At 40.4% G+C, this 23,284-nt stretch overlaps 1 protein-coding gene and 1 long non-coding RNA gene across 5 annotated transcripts in view; one reads left to right on the top strand and one right to left on the bottom strand.

The window, feature by feature from the left end:
- LOC134205268 (protein ovarian tumor locus-like) overlaps positions 1-23,284 on the bottom strand; it is a 69,834-nt gene that overhangs the window by 7,094 nt on the left and 39,456 nt on the right. For all 4 annotated transcript variants that reach the window (XM_062680364.1, XM_062680365.1, XM_062680362.1 and 1 more), the window contains exons 8-9: positions 13,676-14,028; positions 13,484-13,616 (exon numbers count right to left, since the gene is read on the bottom strand). In XM_062680364.1, the coding sequence (XP_062536348.1) occupies positions 13,484-13,616; positions 13,676-14,028 (486 nt within the window). The remainder of the gene's footprint in view (positions 1-13,483; positions 13,617-13,675; positions 14,029-23,284) is intronic.
- On the top strand, positions 1,018-5,295 carry LOC134207429 (uncharacterized). Its single transcript, XR_009978368.1, has 3 exons — positions 1,018-1,236; positions 1,366-1,620; positions 4,928-5,295. It is a non-coding gene; the product is annotated as an uncharacterized LOC134207429 (long non-coding RNA).

Raw genomic sequence — 23,284 nt, 5'->3', positions numbered from 1 at the left:
GATGAAGAAAGAATCTCGTCCATTTAGGACAAACGAATTGAAAGGAGCATGAATTGTTTTGGGCCATCGGTGTACCGTGACCTGCCATAATTCCGCGCATTGCCTAATACCGTGGATTTTATCCAAATTGATGAATAATAGAGTGACTGTCTGTCGTACACATCGAATTATTTGATGAAATGTGCAAATACACATTATATATATATATATATATATATATATATATATATATATATATATATATATATATATATATATATATATATATATATATATATATATATATATATATATATATAGCAGAGAATATTTGCAAATAATTGTTGTGGGTATTTGTGACGTATGGGCGTCAAAAAATAAATGTAATAATGTATGCCTCGACCACGAGTTTCTATCGGCGGTGACGAAATCGAGGTGGTTAAAGAATTCGTGGCGAAGTGCAGCCATGGACCGAGCTGAATGGAGAAGACTTTTATGTGCAGCACAGGCCACTCCGGCCTTAGTCTGATAATAAATAAGAAAAATGTAGGCCTCGACCAGTCAAACTATTCATCCGCTAAGCAAAACGCTTTATTAGGGTTATATTTCCAAGTCTAATAAAACTTAATTTTCCAATGATATTTAATTCTATTATTTAATTGAGCCCATTTTTAGATATCTACGACATTGAATGAGTAGGATAACTAGGGAAGAATCATCCAAATGAATTACATATTGCGTTATGTATTATTCCAGTATTTCGCCAAAAAGGAACTTCTGTTGGGAGATTTCTAAATATTAAATTTATAAACAAATATACAAAACGTCTTCATTAAGTCGTTCAGCACATACGAGTACGATATCATTTCTGCGATTTTTGCAAACAGACTATCAACGTACTTCCTGTATGTAAGAATTATATTTAGACTTTAAAGTATTCGACACTAGGGACCGAACCCCATCAGCTGCATAAGCTGTCAGAAAGAAGAGGAAGATTGAGGAGTGTAGAACAGTGGTGATAAGCATAAAACCCAGAGCAAAATACATTGCGTTCTCTTAGAAGGACGACTGTCAAAGCGAGAAGTTGTTTTATTTATCGGTGAGAAACTTTCAGTGGCGACGAGGAAAAATATAAAAAAGAAGTGCGCGTAAATTATACCGAATAAAAGTGTTTGCTGAGACTAGCCGGAGCTGGAAATACGGAACCGTTGATGGTCGGAATTGCGACGAACCGGGCTCGCTAGTGTACAAATCAAGGTGAGTGGAAGTGTTCAAGTGCGGTAGAAGCTTTCTGGATTTGTTTTCGGTTTAAATAGTAGAACATTGAAGTTAATTAGAAAGAAGCTATTGTTTAATTATTTGCTATTACTATTGTGTCTTTGTTAGCCGGTCGAATTGCGACGCCGTAGTGCAACCCGGTGTCTGGCGCTGTTGAAGCGACACGGTTTTGGCATATCAATAGAGTGGAGAGCGATTGACAAACCCTGGGACGGGTACGTATTGCGCTGCCGACGGTATTTCTGGCTGTGACGGAAGGTTTCTCGGGCACATTCGGTGCTTCCGGAGAATTGGACCACGAAAGCTCATAGAGGGCATCGGCAACGGATTTGGCGCCAAAGGATTAAGTGGCCATATTGCAAGGTAGGACATTTTTCTTATTTTTTTTTTGTTTGGCACTTTGTATTGTATGCTTTGATAAGAATTTCTATTACAACAGACATGGCGTTGATCGGGACGGTAGATCCTTATGTACCAAATACATCTTTTTCCAATTATGTGGAACATTTTGAATATTTTTTTTCTGTAAACGCCATTGCAGATGATAAGAAAAAGGATCTTTTTATGAATTTGTGTGGCATGACTGTATTCAATGAATTGAAACTGCTCTATCCAGCAACAGATTTAAAAACGTTAAGCTATGCCGAAATAACGAAAAAACTGAAAGAGCGATTTGATAGGGTTGAATCCGAGGTTGTTCTACGATACAAATTCCGGTGTCGAATGCAAAGCCCGTCGGAATCCGGCGAAAATTATATTCTGGCGGTTAAATTGCTTGCGGAGCAGTGCGACTATGGTGAGTTTCGAGACTCGGCGATTCGCGACCAATTGATTTATGGTGTATACGATAAAGAACTTCAGCGACAGTTGTTAAATGAGGAGAATTTGCTTTTGAAAACGGCGGAAAAACTTATCAAAAATCGTGATCTTGTTTCGTCTAGAGCTATGGCGATTAATGCAGAGACCGTGAATTCTGTTAGGTTCAGATTAGGTCGTCGAGAGGCGAGGTATGAGAGGCGGTACGATGCATATAGAAGAAATGATAGGTCGCGGAGTGCAAATCGAGATAGGTTTGATCAAAATGACAGAGCCAGTTCTAATTACGGTCGCAGATCACCAGGAAAAGGAAGATATGCAAATTTCATTTGTTTCTTTTGTAAGCAAAAAGGACATTACAGAAAAACTGTTACCGTTTCAAAAACAACCAAAAGGGCAGTGTGAATTTCGTCCAGGTCAGCTCAGATCGGGATTCCGATTCGGAGAACGTTCACGATTATTTCAAGCGATTGAGGGTTTAATACGACACTGATAACGAATCGACAGGAGATTACCAATGCATGATGATCAAATCAATTAACCAAATTAGTGAACCTTGTCTCCTCGATGTTGTAATTGAGGGCAAGACTTTGAAAATGGAGGCCGATAGTGGCTCAGCTGTGTCTGTAATCAGCAAAACAAAATTTATAGAAAATTTTAAAAAATTTCCCATTAAAACCAGCCAGCGTAAGCTGGTAGTGGTGAATGGTTCGTCCTTACAGATTTTTGGAGTTGCAACAGTACATGTGTCGCTCAATAATAAAATGGCTCATATGGAGCTCGTGGTATTGAATACCATCCACCATTTCGTACCTTTGCTCGGTAGAGATTGGTTGGATGCCTTTTGTGATGGCTGGAGACAGAAATTCTGCAGTGTTTTTTCTATTAATGGCATTACGACAAAAGACGAGCTACTTGTGAAAGAAATTCAAGCAAAGTATTGTAACATTTTTGATGGAAATATTTCTTCACCTATTACCGGATTTGAAGCGGATTTGGTTCTCCGTGAGGATAAACCAATCTTCAAGAAAGCATACGATGTGCCGTATCGTTTGAGAGGAAGGTTACTGGCCCTGTTAGATGACATGCAAAAAGATGGAATTATTACTCCTATTAAAACCAGCCTTTGGGCTTCTCCAATAGTAGTCGTGGTAAAAAAGGATGAGAGTTTGAGATTAGTGATAGACTGCAAGGTCTCCATTAATAAAGTCCTAATCCCAAACACTTATCCTTTGCCAACTGCCCAGGATTTGTTTGCGTCACTAGCGAATTGTAAAGTTTTTTGCTCATTAGATTTGTCTAATGCTTATACACAATTAAACCTTTCCGAAAACTCTAGAAAATTCGTCGTTATCAATACTATAAAAGGGTTGTATACATACAACAGGCTCCCTCAAGGGGCCTCCTCTAGTGCGGCCATCTTCCAGCAAGTGATGGAAACAATATTGAAGGATTTAGACTATGTGTATTGCTACTTAGACGACGTGCTGATTGCTGGGAGAAATAATGAAGAATGTTACAAAAAGTTGCTTGAAGTATTAGATCGTTTATCTCGAGCAAATATAAAAGTAAACTTTAGTAAATGCAAGTTTTTTGTTAGCAGTTTACCCTATTTAGGACACATTATTTCAGACAAAGGGCTTTTACCAAACCCTGAAAAAGTAGCAACAATCCAAGAAGCTAGAGTACCACAAAACGTTACCCAGTTAAAAGCCTTCCTTGGATTAATAAATTATTATGGAAGATTTTTAAGAAACCTTTCTTCAACCCTTAATCCACTTTATAGTTTACTAAAAAAGGACAAACGATTTGTTTGGGATAAGTCATGTGACATAAAGGGGGTCGGGTCGATAAAGAATTGAAGGACATATATTCACAGAATCACGACTTGGAGATTGTTGATGGATGCCTAATGTTCCAAGAGAGAGTGGTAATCCCTAAATCTGTGCATCAACAAATCCTTAAAGTATTGCATGCCAATCACGTAGGACTGGTAAAAATGAAACAATTGGCGAGGCGGAGCGTGTTCTGGGTTGGTATCAATAATGACCTAGAAAACTATTTGAGTGCATGTAACATTTGTCAAAAAATGGCAGTAGGGTCAGGACAAAATTTTACTTCGGAGTGGATCCCTACGTCCAGGCCTTTCAGTAGGGTCCATGCTGACTTTTTCTTCTTTGAGCGTCAAACATTTCTGCTTATCATCGACAGTTTTTCAAAATGGCTGGAAATAATTTGGATGAAAAGTGGAACTGACGCAGAAAAAGTTATTAAACAATTTTCCAGTTTTTTTGCAAGGTTCGGCTTTCCAGATGTAGTAGTTACAGACAATGGTCCCCCATTTAGTTCGCATAGTTTTATCCAATTCCTAGAAAGACAAGGTATTTGTGTAATGAAAAGTCCACCTTATCATCCGCAAAGTAATGGCCAAGCCGAACGTTTAGTAAGGGTAACAAAAGATGTTTTAAAAAAAATTATGTTGGATCCGAACATGCGACACCTTGATATCTTAGATAGGCTCAATTTCTTTTTGTTTAATCATCGTAACACATGCTTGAAAGATGGAGAATTCCCATCAGAAAGAATATTCAAGTATAAACCAAAAACTGCTATTGACTTGGTGAACCCCAAAAAGTCATATAGAAAACAATTAATACCCCCTACAAAGGTATTTGAAATAGTTGGAAAAGAGAAAACCCAAGGTCCCGCTACTCAGTCAATTCTCAAAGTAAGCGACCCTTTTTCAAAATTAATAACGGGGGATAAGGTTTATTATAGAAATAACAAAATGACTAGTACTGAGCGTTGGCTAGAAGCAATTTTCATTAAAAAGATTTCTACCAATATCTTCCAGATCTCGTTGGGGAGTCATCTAATCTCGGCCCACAAGGGGCAGATTAGACTGGTCCGTCATGACGAAAGGCGGCGTAGAGTGGCGCTTCGGAAAGAGGAAGAACCCGAAGCCAGGCGTGGAACGAAAAGGAGACGATTGGAGTCAGAGGATGAACCTCCTTTCCTGGGTTTTCCGGCACCACCACCGCTCAAAAATGAAATACATCCTCGGGTACTAAATTCGGACTTCCCGTCATCGAAACGAATAGCTGCCACTGATCCGATGAGTACACAAAGTGAATTAAGGCGATCCTCTCGCATTCGAAAAAAGAAGAACGATGATATGTTCGTATTTTCAAAGTAATTATGTTGTGAACTATAATATGAGCTCGAATACCGTGCGGGACCGAAATCCGTACAGCACCGAAATCCGTCCACTTCATGAGATATCAATAAATTAAAAGAGGTTAAAGGTAAATAATGTAGAAATAATTCTATAATTCTATAATAATTTCTAATCTTATCCTGTTCAGATACTTGACAGTAAGTTTTTAGGGCATAGAATTGGTAAAAAGGCTTTGAAATTAAAACCACAAAAATCAAAAACAAATCTCCACCCACCAAACGCGGAGTTTGTGCCGCCATTTTGTTTTCGGCACCAAAAGTACCTGTGTTTTAATTGCTAATTGCAAATCATTACATAAGATAAGCGGAATACAAATTTACAGTGGTAGTTTAGTCAATCAGGTTGTTTCAATTTAGATATTTAGTTAAGATATAGCTGTACGGATTTTAATCCTTTGATTCGAAATCCGTCCACGGTGGACGGATTTCGAGTCAGAATGATTGATTTAATTCATTATTTTATCATGTTTTCGTATTTTTAATGAGTAAATGTGAAACACTTCAAAAGTAGAAGGCTTCATGCGCCAGTGTCAATCATAAACGTTTTATTTACATTCGATTCCTATTTTCTAATGACTTTTTCATATACTAAGGTGCTTAAGTGTACGGATTTCGATGCCCTACGGTATAGGATTAGATAAGATTGAAGTTAAGTGAAATCAGTAGAAGTGTTTCAAACATATCGAATCATTATCATTAAAGGGGAAGGTATTGTAAGAATTATATTTAGACTTTAGACTTGGAAGTCGAGTCAAGTACGAGACACTGAAGACGACCACACAGTTGTGGTCGAAATACGTATCTGCAAAGATAACGAAAATTTACTAGTGGAATTAAATGGACAGTACTTAATTCGTCTTAGACGGTTCGATTCCTACTGTTATAACCTCCCACACAATCCCAAAACCTCCCGTGACACCTATGAGAGGTCGTAGAGTTCTCTGCATCTTTCTGCCCCAGGCCCCCACAAATCTTATGTACCAAAACCAACCTTTTTTGTACATTTTGGGGCCCCCACAAGCTGTCGGTCTCGGGGCCCCCTTCCGGCAAAATCTGGCCCTGGTGTCACCCATTCTAAATAAATTCAGCACACTGTAATTATAATTGTTGCTCCTCGCTCGTCTTGCCCCGAGGGTGTGGCCATGTCGCCTCATATTATAAATATAAATATAAAATATATATAATAATAATATATTTAAAACCAGGGGTGGCATTGTGCATCTCGAATCGAATCACTCGATTCGTACGTTTTTGCATTCGTTTCGAAAAAATTGCGGCATTATGTATTTCGTTCGACTTCATTCAGTCGCAGTACAAGATTTCGAATGGTGCTGTACTAGTTCAATCTAGTATTTTCTGTCAAACGAAATGTAAACAGAGAGAATAAGAGATAGCTGTCTCCGTGTTTAGTGTGCCGCCCGCTGGAGAGACAACCTTCAGCGCATGGCGAATGTGAGTAAACAGAGAGAAAAAGAGTAATTTCATCTGCGTGTAGCATGTTGCCTGTTGGAAAAGCATCCTTCAGGGCATGAATTGGCGGTTAATTTATAAATAAGCAAGTTGTGCTCAATGACTATAAAAAGGAATATTATTTATTGAGCAGTTGCAACCGATTGAAACATTATGCCGATACGATATGTTTTGTAGATTGAGATATTGTTACGACACAAATTATAAGTTTTATGTTTTATTGGCCCGTTTATATATTATCTAGTTTTAGAGGACAATGCATTATCCGACAATTCTAGCGCTAAATTAGCATAATGTAAACTCTTATTAACGGAGACAATTACTGTTTACATTGTGCTAATATCGTGCTAGTATTGTAGATCCAGTTGAAAACCGAACTGAATTCTCGCGGCAATCGCATTTCTCTCATTTCCAGATTTCGCAACTGCATCGCGAGTAGTGCGCATCTTTGCCGTAGCCGTGCGCCATCATGCGCACCACTCGCGATGCAGTTGCGACATTCGGAAATGGGAGAAAATGCGATTGTCGCGAGCAGAGGCGCATCCACGTTCCGAGTCGTGGGTAGGACAAACATGAAATGCCGATTTGGGCAAGAGTTCTGGTATTAGCATTAGCATTAATCGATTCGCTTCGCATAGATTCGTAGATGTTACAGCCCTAGACTACTGTATGACAGTAGCATCACTTCCATCCGTTATCACAGATATTGATTTTGAACTAATCACTATCTCTTAGGAACTCTCCAGCAGTCGAGATCTGTCCTGGCCACGTTCTTGTGAAAATTGGACATCTATACTTAAGAGAGGAGCAGAGAACTCTATGACTTCCTAAAGGTGCCTCGGGAGGTTTTGGAGCTATAACAGTAGAAATCGTTTTGGTGGAACGTGAAACACAGAAAGAACTGACATACAGAATAGGCAAGTGACGCCCCGCGATCGAAACCATGACCTTCTGCTTATAGGCAGAAACGATAGCCTGTAGTCCACCGAGCTTGTCTCCGATTTGGGTGTGTTTATATATCGCTGGAAGTATAACTGTCCCATATTGATATAAAATCTATTTCTATTAAAATCTATGACAGTTAATTCTGAAAATAATTAGCACTTGAATAGTGATTGTGGCAAGAATACTCACACGATATGAAAAATTTTCCTCGATTTTAAAGAAAAAATATTGCTTTTCCAAGACGCATGCCATACATCTTGAAGTTGTTACGATTATCGAATATCTCTACAAGCTTCCAGCAGTCATTGATCACAGAAATTCGAAAAAATATTTAATGGTTCAATTATTGCTTACTTCTAGGATTTCATATCAACATTAGCATTTGCAGATGTCAAGAATTCTGGAAACCTTTATTGTTAGGTAAAAGAAGTAAAGTTTGGACATCATCGAGTGCTTTCGGGATTATAAATTGCCGGAAGTCCTAAGGAATAATTAATACCGTTGTCGGGTTGGCAATGGGTAAAATGGGGATAAGAATGGGTCACTGTTTCAACTACATAGAATGCTTGTAGTATCTGAGAGCAAGAAAACTAAATTATAACAGATTTTTTTGAACGATTTTGTTTTACGACCTCGGTGAAGGCGTTGACCCATTCTCTCCCTCCAGACCAATATTGTTACCCCCGACGACGGTAGTCTATTGCTTTAGGATCCCTGAAACCTTTATGATTTTTTTTAGATTCTGATCAACTTTAAAATCACCTTTTGCTAACACACAATTTTTCCCAGCAAATGACTCATATGTTCTTACCATAATCATGGATAGGACAATGCTTTCACTGTCCTACCCAGGAAAATTCATGCGTAGGACATATCCTACTTGTCCCACCCATTCCCGGCGCCACTGGTCGCGAGAGTTCAGTTCGGTTTTCAACTGGATCTATAATATTGTCGGAGTGCATTGTCCGCTAGAACTAGCGAATATGTAAACGGGTCGTATGCCACAGATCAAATTTTGAGCTAAATAATTTAAAGCCAATGGCCCACTATTAGCAAATGACAATTCCTGTTCATATTACGCTAATTTTGCGCTAGTATTGTCGGATAGTGAATTGTATGCTAGAACTAGCGAATATGTAAACGGGCCATAAAGAAGGATTTGATAATAAATTCCCAAGTAACCATGGAGCTATATATGCTTGCAAATAATACAGCCATTAAAGTTGACTTAAAGTGGAAAAGGCCCTTTTACGACCGAAATAATGCTTCATTACCTTGACATGTTGAAATAAAACATAAGTAATGCATCGCTGCATTCGTGATGCTGAACTACTGTATCGTTGCTTGACAGTTGATGAATAAATTCATCTTTCAATCGTTAAAACTGATCTAATGCAAATAGCATTTATTATGCTGATCTGTGATTGATTACATGCAATAATTAATGCTTGGTGGTTACTTGTGTTACTTTGATGTTTCCATGTGTTTTATTTAAATGCACTTGGGTTATCTCTTGCGCGTTTTTTGTTATTTAACTCAACTATTTTAACAAAGATTTTAGAATATACACGTTTTTACGCAGATTTTCTTCATCGGTTTTTTCGAAATCGTCAAGAAATACGTGAAAACTACAAAAAAAAAGATTTTTGTTAAAGTCGTTTTTACGCGGATTTCGGGATAATTAGAGATTGCATATTGTCAGGAAACTATAAAAGTAGGTATAATAATGACATTAGTTCCTTCAAGATACAATAATGAAACATTTATTCTCTTCCCGTAGAGAAATAATAACAAATATAATTAAAAACTTTAAGTAAGAAATGACTCTCGAACAACATTCGAAAGCTAGAAAGGTGACGAGTGTTTTTCATTCGACTTGAGTCGTTTTTCAGTGTGCTATCGAGCTGAGACGAGACCTGCAAAGACGCTGCTTCTTTTCTCTTGTTTTGACACTTGTTCTTCTTTTCATCACAGTTGACCATCGAGTTTCAACTGTTTACTTGACTGTTTCACCTAAGCCCCGGGTGGACCCTTCTGAGCACAATAAAAGTGTATCCGATTCACGAAATAGTTAATTCATTTTCATAAGGATTTTTATACCGGGAACAAAACACAGGTTTATTACTGATTATTAACAAGCTCAACGGAAGGTTTGGAATACTCGTTAAAGTAAAAAAGTCTTGGTAAAACAAAAATGATGTGGAATATTTTATTTGGGATACCAATACTTTCACTCAAAAAGCTGCTGGTTGCACCTGACAGTTCGTGACAGCAGTTGACTGGCAGCAGCTGAAGTTACATTTTTTCCTCTTTGCAGGTCTCGTCTCAGCTATCGAGTATCCATAATGCCAAAACATCTCGTTATTCTTGTACCTCCTCAAGCATACTCGAACGATGAGTCGTTTTCGAGATCGAATCGAAAGCCGTAATACCAAACATGTTCGACTCGATAAAATTACGTTCGAATCGAGATGCGCAATGCCACCCCAGTTTATAAGATACTGAAACGTTATTAATCAATGTTTATTGATACTTATGTCAAAGGCAAGTCATCATAAAGGTGTTTCATGGACAAGCAGAATTCGAAGGAGTTTCACTATTCTACACTATTCTAAAGATTACCACTTAGGGTGGCCATCTTGCCCCACTTTTCCCTAAATAACTGTGTAAAATAGTAATTTTAAATTACATTTTTCTTCAGTATGATCTAATAGTTCAATTGAAATTTGTATATGATTCAATTGGCCGTTACGTCGTGAGATTTATACCGTCACAAATATTGCCGCTTTCAAATCAACTTCTATAAAAACATACTTCGTGCCTGTCGTATCCTAACGGAACTATCAAATCTATACTTTTGTCTCTAATTCTATCATGAACATGTACGTCTAAGTTTGGAAGATGATATTAACATGTTTTATTGTAAATGTGATCTTAAGTTTATCATTTAAGCTTGTTTGATGGGCCACGGTATTAGGCAATTTTCTGCGCGGTATTTGGAATCGTCTTCAGAATGTACGCGGTATTAGGCATATTCACAAGTCAAATGTCGAACACTATTTTCTTCATTTTTTATGAGTTCAAATACAACATATTTTTCCTTTCAAATGTATCAATATTAAAGCGACGTAGTTTTCAAGGGTGATTGTTGCAAATTAAATTTTCTGTAGCGAATTTACTGTGGACACGTACTTAACCCCACGCTAATAGTGCATGTTACGACATATACAGATAGTTTATACCTTAGCTGAAAGATGTCGGAAAAGTGTCTATGAGGTCAAAGTTGTATGCAGCAAGTAAGGTGTGGGTATTTGAAGCATTTGTGTGTTATTGTTTGAGTCACATCACACAATCCTCGATGGCATGAACGGTAAAACGGTGGTCAACTTTCTTCAGTAAGTTATGAGAAAATTTCACGGAAATAGACTACAGAATGCAGAAATGCTGCAAAGGACATCCCCTCTTTATGAGGGAAAGAGGGTGAAGGTTGTATGTACAGTATCGAACCGAATTTGTCCCACCCCGATTTGGACTACTCCCAGTTTTGTCTAACCTCGATTTTTTAACGTTTGCGACCCGACTTTGTCACGTTTTTGAGTTTTTTAGGTGCAGTTATTTTGTCAACCAAACTTTTGAATATTTTAGTCGTTCTCTCTATTTATGTAAATAATACCGCAAACAATGATTATTTTCGTGAAATGACTTTCACCGCTTGTGGTTTATTATAAATCATTTTTGAGATTTTGTTAGTTTTTTCAAAGATTTTGTTAGCCTTTTCGACAAAAATAACGGATACCGTTCACCCATTTAGCCTTTTCAAGGCATAAACTGATTCATATTTGTGAAATAAGAAATTGAAAATATTTTGTTTTGGTTTTGCCCCAAAGCAAAAATATAAAAATATAAAATTAAATGAAAAACAAAAAATTTCAACAGAATCTATATACATAAAAATGAATTCTATACCAACATTTGAAAAGGACGTAACAGCCAAATCTTATTCCTTCTGATTCTTCTTCTACATATATTTTTGGCTAAATATGTGGACAAAGAATCAAAAGTAATACATTTTGGCAGTTACGCCCTTTTCAAATGTAGGTCTAGAATTTCTGTCTGTCTGAACCTTATAGACTCGGAGCCTGGGAAGGTTCTTAGAATGGATCGAGACCCCTCCCCGCTTCGAAAAGGGGGGCTCTCATACGAATGAAACACCATTTTTTTCATAACTCGAAAATTAATCAAGCAAATGGAACCAAATCTGGCATGTGGAGGTCTTGGAAGATATGTTTCTGCCCTTTTGAAAGGAGGGCTCCTATACAAATGAAACTGACCTTTCCTCATAACTCGAGAACTAATTAGAGAATAAATCAATATAAGTCGTCGGGTCTGCTAGTAATCAATAAAAAGAAATTTAAAAAATATGAAAATTTCCATAAAGAAATATCAAAAAAGTAGTAGTGGTAGAACTAGTGATAGTAGTACTAGTAGAAGTAGTAGTATTGGTAGTAGTAGTACTAGTAGAAGTAGTACTACACACTAACATTTTCTTTCTCAAGCTCGCCAAAATCGGGCACCGCCGTAGCTTAGTAGATTTTTAGACTGAATATCGGCAAGATATTTTTTTTACTGAATTTCAGCAATATATTTGCCGAATCTCAGCAACCAAAACGTCACTTTTACTGAAATCTCAGAAACAATCAAGTTTGCTGAGACTCGGCGGTGCCCACCTTGGAAAAATAAACCAAAATTGCTGAGATCTCGGCGAAAAAAAAAGTTTGTAGTAGTAGCAGTACTAGTAGTAGTAGTAGTAGTATTTTATACTATAGCATGCCAACATCAAATTTTGTTATAATAGTAAAATTAGTTATTTAAATGTTATTGTAAGGAGCAGCAGAACAATAAATGAAAAATACATTTTGCAATCATAATAAAGTATGTTGCGTTTTTTTCATTTGCATTTTCATCATATCAATAATAACTAATTTTGATATTTCCTTTTCTGCAAACATTTTGCTATTGGTTGGCTCTTATAATAGCAAAATGAGTTATTTTTTTGCTATTTGCTCGAACAATGTCTGTTATTATTTTCGTTATTTTAGCAACTAGGGTTACTGCTCCTGGACTTCATCTCATAGCTCCGATATTGGTCCTACGAAAAACAAAGCAACGAAAAGGTATTTGATTTGTTTATTATTTTTGTGATTTTTTTCAGCAGTGAGCATGCATGTTAGCAAAAAGAAGGAACGAAATTGGTGCCGTATTTCTTTGTTTCGCGATGAGATGAATATATGTACAGTGAGATTGAAAACGGAACAGTTCCCCTATATCAAACAAACTAATATCAGATTTTGCTATTTCGGCTCCGTAATGCCAAATGGCAAATGAGCCTTCTAAATAAACGCAAGATTCAAAAAAATATGCTATTCTGTTATTCATATTTGGATGGTAAAATTTCTGTCAAGGTACAATCAAGTGGTGGAATTAAATGGGGTGGTACAAATTTGTCTTATGAAAAGTGAAGACATTCCACTAAAAAGCTCAAAATAATTTTCTTGGTAAAATTTGTTATTCCTTTGCTATTTTTTTCTACCCGGGAAGTTTACCACCGCCTAAACGTTAACCGATTTACATTTGGCTGAAATTTTGTCCATATATGACAACATGTCAAAAAGAACGCAGTAAGAGGGCGGCCTCTTCAAAAAAATTGAAAGTATTTTTTGAGCCACCTTAATATGCAGGATACAGAAAAATAATTTACCTGAACTGGAAGTCAAACCGGCAACTGGATTAATCGGACCATAAAATGGGCACGGCATACTAGAAGCATAAGCACAAGGTTGTGTGGGATACGGCTGGGGATAAAAGGTGGTTGCGGCAGCATCATATGGAAACTGTGGATGTAGATATTTAAGTTATTAAAATACATAAATGGAAAAGGTAGTATACTTACTGTATCCGCATAGGAATAACAGATCATTGGATTGCTGCCGGATATGCTTGGCGTTGAATAGGTATCGTAGAAACCAGATGAACAACCAGTGTTATCAGCCTCCGTTTGCGTATCAGTTTTGTCACTTTTGTTGAGATCATCATTTGCTGTTTTTTGGCTGTTGTCTATTGAGAATGGCATGACAACCATTTCTATTGAAGGCACATGAAAGTTATGCATTCCATTGAAATTGTTAAAAGCGTAACAACACGACTGGTCTGTCCCGCAGCAAGTCATGTAGGCTTTAAAATCATCGTCGATCTGCTTTGTTTTAGCTATATCAATAAATTTGGCCTGAAATTTGCGCTTTGCAGCTGAAAAACGGATATTTATATTTGAATTAAAGTTGTAGATTAAGCTACAGTGTGAAGTGGGTAAAGGGAATTTATTATTATTATTTTATCGTCAACAGGTAAAATGGTCACCCCAATGATCGTTATTTTAAATCAAATTTATTATTTGTTGTATGACAAAATGCGGTAAGCCATTTCGAAGTTTCCTATTTTGCAGGACGATTCGATTGGCTGTGGCTGACTATTGGCTGTCAAAAATAAAAACTCTGATTAATCCACCTAGCGGTAATAGCGCATTGCTCAGGCATTATAAATTCAGTCAACTCTCTACACCTTGATGTTCTATATCTCGCTATTTCTCCCTATGATTTGGTTTTCTCGGTCCCTCCGAAGTACATTCTCGATACCCAACAAACATTGCAAGCTGATAAAAAGCTTATTACATTAAAAATATGCTTCTTCAGCTAAAAAACTAGCTTATTCAGCTCTAATTGTTTGTTGGGTATCTCTCTTCTTCTTCTTCTTCTTTCCATGTTGTGATGGGACCGGTGACAGAGACCATATGCAGAGTGGGTTGGGATGTTTGCGTATTTTGCTGATGTCTCGCAGTCGGGTATCATCCGTTATCGGGCACAAACTCAAGCATCCGTAGGATTGCTTATAACTCCTTTTTCACATCGTTTAGATTGTGAACGATGTCTCGAAAAGTGTTCATATCATTTATATCAGGTCAATCAGTGTCCAGAATCCAGCAGCTCATGTGATGTGTTCTGCGTTTAGCAGTCATTCTGGAAGTTTCTTACTGCAGAAAACCCCTACCCCACAGGCCTCACCTATTTTTGAAGCGTCTGTATAAATGTGGGGTCTGTGTTTGTTAAATACACAAATGCTTGTTTTAGAACTTGAGGACCGCAATTTGTCTTGGCAGTCATTTCCTCTTATAGCGAGGGCTGTACTTCGAGTGATTAATGGTGATATACCGTCATGTCTGGAATTATGGCATCGAATATGTGCTGGTGTTGAAGATAGGTTTGCTTCACTAATGTGAGTTTGTCTTCTGGAATGTTTTGTCTTCTCAGTTTCGTCACTTGATTCATGACTGTTGATCAGGACATATTTGACTATTTCTTTGCATGTTGCTTGTTCAAGACGTTGATCTAAAGAACTCTCTCCAGCAAGTGCTGCCAAAGAGTTCCTGGGGACAATTCTTGAACATCCAGTAGTTTTCCGCCAGCATTGGTTGATGATGATCTGCAATTATTCCCTGTTTGACATACAGGCGCAGCCGTAAACCATGCAGCCTTACTTGAGGGCACTGCGGATTAAAGGTTTATGTAGTAATCCCATGGTTTCTGGTTGTCCTCCATGTCTTATCCTTGAAAGTACTTTCAGCATGTTGATACGGTCCTGTATTTTGTAACGAAGTTCTCTGGTGTGGGTTCCAAAGCTATTGGTGCGGTCCAGGTATACCCTTAAGTGTTTGCAGCTAATAACAGTTTCGATTGTCTTTGAACCAATTTGTATTTTCAGGTCTACGTTGACCGCTTCGAAGAGAATCACCTTGGATTTGTCCGAGTTAATTTCTAGATTAAATTCTCGAACTTTATCCTTAAATTTGTTCATGCACGCCTGCGCCTTTGTTTTGGCATTATTCAAGTTACTTCCAGCGACAATGATTGTAAGATCATCCGCATATTGAACTATTACCTCTATTACCATCAGGGCTGGATTTATCAGGGGGGCGAGGGGAGGCGTGGCCCCGTATGGCGAACACATGGTCTATGGTAGAGCGTTCAACCATATATCCCGCCTGGTACTGCTCCACGAACTCTCTTGCAATTGGTGTTAGTCGGCGGAATAAAATTTGGGAGAGTACCTTGTAGGCGGGGTTCAGCAATGTGATTGCGCGGTAGTTGCTACAATCCAGCTTATCGCCCTTTTTGTAGATGGGACACCCTACACCTTCCATCCACTCATGCGGCAGAACCTCATACTCCCAAACCTTGGTAATCACCCAGTGCAGCGCTCTAGCCAGTGCCGCACCACCGTGTTTTAACAGCTCTCCTGGTAGTTGGTCAACTCCAGGGGCTTTGTTGTTCTTCAGCCGGCCGATCTCCTCCTGGATTTCCTGGAGATTCGGAGCCGGAAGTCGCATGTCCTGCGCGCGTGGTCCTAGGTTCATTACCATATCGAACCCTAAACATTAACTGTCACTGTATTGTTGTTTCGGAGCACTTTCTGATTTTGCTTTCGTTTTTCACCGCGTAAAGTGTTTTATTTAATGTTGCATCCAGCGTCGCCCCGAGCATTATAACACAGTGTAATACGACAAATTAAAGGTTTTACCGTTTTTAACGTGAATTACCGCGAAAAACACATAGAACATAATTGTTTTACCGCAGTCCGTGCCGCGCGAGAAAGTGATTATAACTCGTCACTGTTCGCTAACAACACTTCACTCGGCTACCTTATAAATATACAACCGATTTCTGTTTCTTCGTCCACGTATTTGTTTACCTCTGATCTGTGAAGTTTTTCGATACGCTGACGTCTTGACTCTTGATTTGAAATCGAAAAGCCTCACGCAAACACAATGTCACTGGTATGCAGTTCATGTGCTAATGATATCGTCGAAATACAAGCTGAGTGCCAAGGCTTTTCCAAAGCTATATTTCACCCTCGATGCTGTGGCACAGCAGCGGATATTTTTGAAGAAGTTGTAAAAAATAAACAACTTTTTTGGATGTGCAACTCGTGCACTAAACTCATGGATGATACCCGTTTCCGTAATACCACCCGTGCGTCCTACGAAGTTGGACAAGTACACGCTCTTAATTCTCACAGCGACATCTTGCAAAACCTTAAGCTGGAAATAATGGACGAATTGAAAGCCGAAATAAAAACAAATTTTGCCAGATTGATCAACTCCAACTCGTTTACTCCTAAGTCCTCTAAGCAAGTCAAGAAATCAACCCGGGATTCACCAGAAGTCGAAGACTTTTCAGCACTATCGCTGATGAAAATGCCAAACGTAAGCGTCCTCTTGTACTTGGTACCGGAAGCACTCCATCTCCGTCGATAGAGATCGCTACCGTTCAACAGTTGAACCTAAGTTTTGGTTGTACCTTTCACGGATTGCAGAGAAGTTTCAACCGACCAGGTAGGCGCTCTAGCGAAAAAGCGTCTTGAAACTGATGATGTCAAAGTCATTCGACTAGTTGCCAAAGGAAAAGACATTAGTTCACTGTCATTTGTTTCCTTCAAAATTGGCGTGGATTTCGAATTGAAAGCGAAAGCCCTGTCCTCATCTACATGGCCTAAAGGAGTTCTATTCAGAGTTCGTTGACGACAGGATTGAAGAAAATTTTTGGCGCCCGAAGCCTGCTGCGGAATTCGACGATCCACTGGATATTTCGTCGGACGAAGTTTTGCTGATGGAGTAACCAGTCTTTATTCCCGGGATGCATACCTGCCACAAGCCTCGAGGAAGTCCCAATCTCTCTCATCGTAGTCAGGCCTCCCAGCCAGCGTACTTCAGTCATCCCGGCCCTACGTTTGAGTTGGAAGACGGGATCTTCCGAGCCCCCGTTACAGGCAAGTATCGTTTTCTTCCAAGCACTTCGTTTCCTGATCCATTCACCGCTTTCAGTCTGCCGCATACATCTACTCATCGTGCATCGAACCAGACTCATGGTAGCCGCACTAAGAAAATTTCCTTCGCTAACGCCTCTAGCTTCCTACCAGGACGCACAACTGCCACATTGCCACAAGCACAGAGCAAGCCCCCAATCTACTCAACACAGTCGCACCCTTCCTGCCTTCGATCATCAGCCGTCCTGGTCCTGTGTTTTGGGTTTGGAGCCAGGGCTTCCGCACTCTTCTTTCCGGCAAGTATCAACCATGTATGGACGTTTTCCTGTCTGAACATTCTACGCAGCTTTTAGTGAAACCATACAGGATTCTACTCTTCCGCAACTAATGCCTGTGATCAGCGAACTTCCGTTGCGGTCAGCTTTTACTACTGTCAACCATTGTCGCCAGACTTTGAATCAACCTTCAGCTGCCTCATGCTCGACGAGATTATCACCGGGACGCATATTTGCCGACTGCCCTGAGGAAGCCCCAAATCCCTTAACACAGTCGAGGCCAATGCCGCCAGCGATCAGCAGTCGTCCCGGTCCTGTGCTTAAGAGCAGGAATTAAAGGGGCTTCGAACTTCAACTGACAGCAAGTACGATCAGCTTTGAAATTGTTACTACCCTGATTGTGTTCGAATTCTGGTACTACCACCGCACAACGGCTTCCATCGGAAATCGCCATATACTACCAAAATGTTGGCGGTATGAACGGCCTCATAGACGACTACAAGCTGGCTGTATTGGATCACAGCTACGATATTTTAGTTCTAATCGAGACGTGGCTGAACAACAGAACAATGTCAAGTTGTGTTTTTGACGAGGGTTACGAAATTTTCCGTTGCGATCGTAATTCGAGGAATAGTAGGAAAATGACTGGAGGAGGTGTCTAATTGCAGTTAACTCGAAACTAAAGGCGAAAATGATTGAAAACGACGACTAACGTGGAACAAGTATGGGTGGCTGTTCAACTTACTGACCGTCGAATATTTCTGGCCGCAGTATACATCCCTCCGGATCGTACTCGCGACTTGGAGCTAATTAATGCACACTGCCGCTCCTGCTCTTCGATTGCAAGCTTTGCTGCTCCTAGGGATGAAGTAATAATTTTCGGCGACTTCAACCCTGGCAGGAATTTCCTGGACTCCGACTCACAGCGGCTTCTTCCGACCGGATCTCGGGTGTTCGACCTTGCACGTTGGATCCAATACTCTGCTGGGCGGCTAGAGCACTGCTAACCTCTCCCAAATCAATGGCATAACCAATGAAAATAGACGCTCTCTGGATCTTTGCGTCGCTAGTGGTCGTGACACAGCTCCTTTCATCAACTCTGCACCAGCGCCCCTGGTCAAAAGACGTTTCTCATCATCCTGCTCTTGTAGTCACTATAGAGGAAAATATATGCCTGGATCACTTCAACCCACCGACTGCTGTATCGTACAATTTTCGGAAAACCGACTACATCAGTATAATTGGAGTACTTTCCAGTTTGAATTGGGAGGATGTTTTACATGCCACTGACGTCAATATTGCCGCACAAACGTTATCCAATATCCCTGGCGTACGTCATCGATAGACACGTTCCGAAGAAAATCGTGCGGCCCAATCGAAAAATCCGTGGATGACGCAAAGGTCTTCGTTCATTAAAGAAGACAAAAAATCTGCTTTAAAACAATTGACAAAATTCTGTACTCTACCACTAAAACGCCATTATGTTCGACTCAACTATGAGTACAAACGGCTGAGCCGTTTTCTTTTTCAACGCTATCAAAAAGACATACAGCGACGACTAAAACCAATCCGAAATCGTTCTGGAGCTATGTGAATGAACAACGTAATGAAGTAGGCTTGCCATCATCGATGACACTTAATGGGGAATGTGCTAACACACCTCAGGGAGTTTGCAATCTATTTGCCAATAAATTTGCCAGCGTGTTCGAAGACGAGAGACTTTCAGCCGAGTCTATCACAGCCGCGACCAGTAATGTTCTAATGGCCAACCAGACGCTCGGCATCATCGACGTTGGCGTGGGTCAATAACATCTGCCGCATCTAAGATCAAGACATCGTATAAACCTGGACCCGATGGTGCTCCAATTGCGTTTATCAAGAAAACATCGCTTTGCTTCTAGAAAGCCGCTCCACTCGATCTTCCAGCTCTCCCTTTGTAGTGGAATTTTCCATCTTGTTGGAAATTGGCTGACATGTTTCCGTGCACAAGAAAGGAAGCAAACGAGACATCAATAACTACCGGGGTATAACTTCCTATGTGCTATTTCCAAGCTATTCGAGGATGGTTGTCGTGGAGTCGCTAAATGCACATTGTAAGCAAGTGTAAGTGTCGATCAGCATGGTTTCACAGCAGGACGCTCAACGGCCACTAACCTGCTTTGTTTCACATCTTAAGTAACTGAAAGTATGAATACAAGGGGTCAGACGGACGTAATATATACCGATCTATCTCTCGGCAGCCTTTGATAAGCTCAACCACAACATTGCGATAGCAAAAGCTCGATAAGTTAAGATTAATGGCAGCCTTCTTAATGGTGGTTCCGTTCATACCTCTCGGATCGTCAACTGGTAGGTTAACCGACGACTTCCGATCGACCGGCTTTTGCGCCACATCAGGTATTCCTCGAGGCAGTCACTTGGGACTCTGATATTTCTCCTGTATTTTAATGACGTTCACTACATCATCAAAACCCCACGATTATCGTTCGCGGATGACCTTAAAATATTTCTACGTGTTTGCTCCATTGACGATTGCTCCCTTCTCCAGGAACAGATTCATGCCTTTTCCAACTGGTGTTCCCTCAACCGAATGGTGGTCAATCCGGCCAAATGCTCGATAATACCTTCTCTCGAAAAAACAGCTGATTATTTTGACTACAATCTTCATAATACGATTATCGAGCGGTACACTGCGTGAAAGTTTTGGGTGTTCTACTGGATTCGCAATTAACCTATAGAAACCATCTAACTTTTGTAATTGACAAAGCATCAAGAGCTCTCGGATTTGTATTTAGAGTCACAAATGAAGTTTACGGATATCTACTGCCGAAAATCGCTATATTGTTCTCTCGTACGATCCACACTGGAGTACTGTTCAGCTGTTTGGTGTCCTAACTACAATAACGGTACCGAGCAAATCGAATCAGTCCAGCGTCGCTTCCTTCGTTTTGCTCTCAGAGGGCTACCTTGGAGGGACCCCCATCGTTTACCTGACTACGAAAGCCGTTGCCAGCTGATTGATCTACAACCCCTGCATATCCGCAGAGATGTTTGCCGAGCATTGACCGTAGCCGACATGCTGCAAGGAAGGACGGATTGTGAAACAATCTTGCAGGAAATAAATATAAACGTGCATTGCGTAATAATTCAATGATACGACTCTCTCATCGCCCTACTTATTATGGATCATGGAGTGCTATTCATGGTTTACAACGTGTATTCAACAGAGTGACATCAGCTTTTGATTTCCATTTGGCCCGGGACAAACTTCGACGGAACTTCTATAGAGTTTTTGCTGGCCGCGGTAATCGACGAGGGAATTCTTGAATAACTTTAGATCACATGTTTTATTTTTATATTTTATATTTCGACAATTTCTAATTGTATGTGTGTATTTTGTCATCCTAACTGTACTTTAGTTTTAGTTTAGTATACATCATTGGGACACATGTTGTCTGTTGATGTTAAACAACATAAATAAATAAATATCGCCACCGTTGTCTGCCATATCGTTATCCAGGTGCCCTTCGTAGTGCTGCCGCCACCTTATTGGATCATCTCACGCTCGTTTGTAAGAATGTTCCCTTTTATGTCCTTACACATATCGGGCTGTGGCACGTGGCCCTTACGTGAACGGTTCAACTTCTCATAGAACTTTCGCGCGTTATTAGCGCGGTATAGTTGCTCCGTCTCTTCACGGTCTCGATCTTCCTGCTGGCCCTTTTTGCTCCGGAAAATCGAGTTTTGTCTGTTCCGCGCCCGTTTGTATCGTGCCTCGTTCGCCCCCGTGCGGTGTTGCAACAATCTCGCCCATGCTGCATTTTTCTCCTCAACTAACTGCTCACATTCGCCGTCATACCAGTCGTTTATCTAATCCAGAGCCACCGTGCCTAGTGCAGCGATTGCTGTGTTTCCAATAGCGGATCGAATATCTTTCCATCGGCCCGTACGGTTGGTGATTTATTTCATCCCATCACCCACCTGAATACAAACCAAGATTTAACACGATTTCCTGCATACTTCCAACGGTTGAAGTTGCTTTTCATATCAGGATAGTAGTTTCGTGCAATTGTTTTGGTCTTGAATACTGATACATTTAGTTTTATTACCTAATTTATAAATGTAAACACTCTGAATGGCCCATTACTAGCCCACAAGGGGGTCCAAAATATGGACACTATAGGTTCCATAGACAATCTGAGGCGAAGGCGAGTGTAGCCAAACGAACTGTCAGTTAGAGTAGCCAAACGAGCATGACGTCACAATTGCAATCCAAGCAACGAAGCGTGTGACGTCAAATTCGCGTGGTACACTGTGAAAAAGAGGAAAAACACACTTAATCGAAATGACCCAACCGGGTCTGCTTTCGTCTATGGAACCTATAGGGCCGATGCTCACGTAGCGTTTTTTCAAGCTGCGTGCACGCCGCGTCCACATCGGCCCATAGTGTCTATAATCCATAATAGGCGCCTGGAACATATAGAAATGGAACATGTAAATCAAATGAGGGACCATAAGGGCCGATGCCCACGTAGCGTTTTTTCAACGCTGCGTGCACGTGGCGTTGAAAAAACGCAGGTGTGCATCGGTGCGGTGACGCTGCGTTACCGCTTTTTCCCGATGCACATCTGCGTCCTTTTAACGCTGTGTGCACGCAGCGTTGAAAAGACGCTACGTGGACAGCGGACCTAAGGGCCGATGTCCACGTAGCGGATTTTCAAGCTGCGTTAACGCCGCGTCCACGCAAGGTACCCAGCATCCGATGAAGTAATGCACACGTATACGTGTGCACGACTGCGTTGGATGCTGGGTATCTTGCGTGGACGCGGCGTGCACGCAGCTTAAAAAACGCTACGTGGGAATCGGCCCTAAGAGGCAAGCCAGAGTAAACGCGACGAGCGATGCGACGCGACGCGACTCACGTAAAAGAATAACAATCATTATCAGCAGGCAGTCAAATTGTACTGTCGCATCGCACGTCGCGTTTACTCTAGCTTGCCCTAGGCTCGATGCCCACGTAGCGTCATTTCAACGCAGAGTGCACATGGCGTCAAAAAGACGCAGGTGTGCACCGGGAAAAAGCGGTAACGCAGCGTCACCACGCCGATGCACACCAGCGTTATTTTAACGTTGCGTGCACGTGGCATTGAAAAACCGCTACGTGGGCATCGGCCCTAAGACTTACACAATCAACAAAAAAAAAACACGTTACTAATATCTGTCGCTCGAAATCTGATGCTGCAAAACGACAAGAGGTTATGCGGCAAACTTTAGCGGAGCGGCTGACGTAAATTTCAATCGTTGGGGGATCCATTAATAGCGCTCACTCTCTACTTGACCATTCGTTTAATTTTTTTTCGGTACTGGTATTATATCCATACTACGGGCTAATCACTTGACAAGGAGCATCT

This window comes from Armigeres subalbatus, chromosome 1 (genome assembly GCF_024139115.2).
Source record: "Armigeres subalbatus isolate Guangzhou_Male chromosome 1, GZ_Asu_2, whole genome shotgun sequence".
In the NCBI taxonomy this organism is placed as follows: Eukaryota; Metazoa; Arthropoda; class Insecta; order Diptera; family Culicidae; genus Armigeres; species Armigeres subalbatus.
Note: the sequence above shows the minus strand (reverse complement) of the source record. Positions and strands in the feature narration are given on the sequence as shown.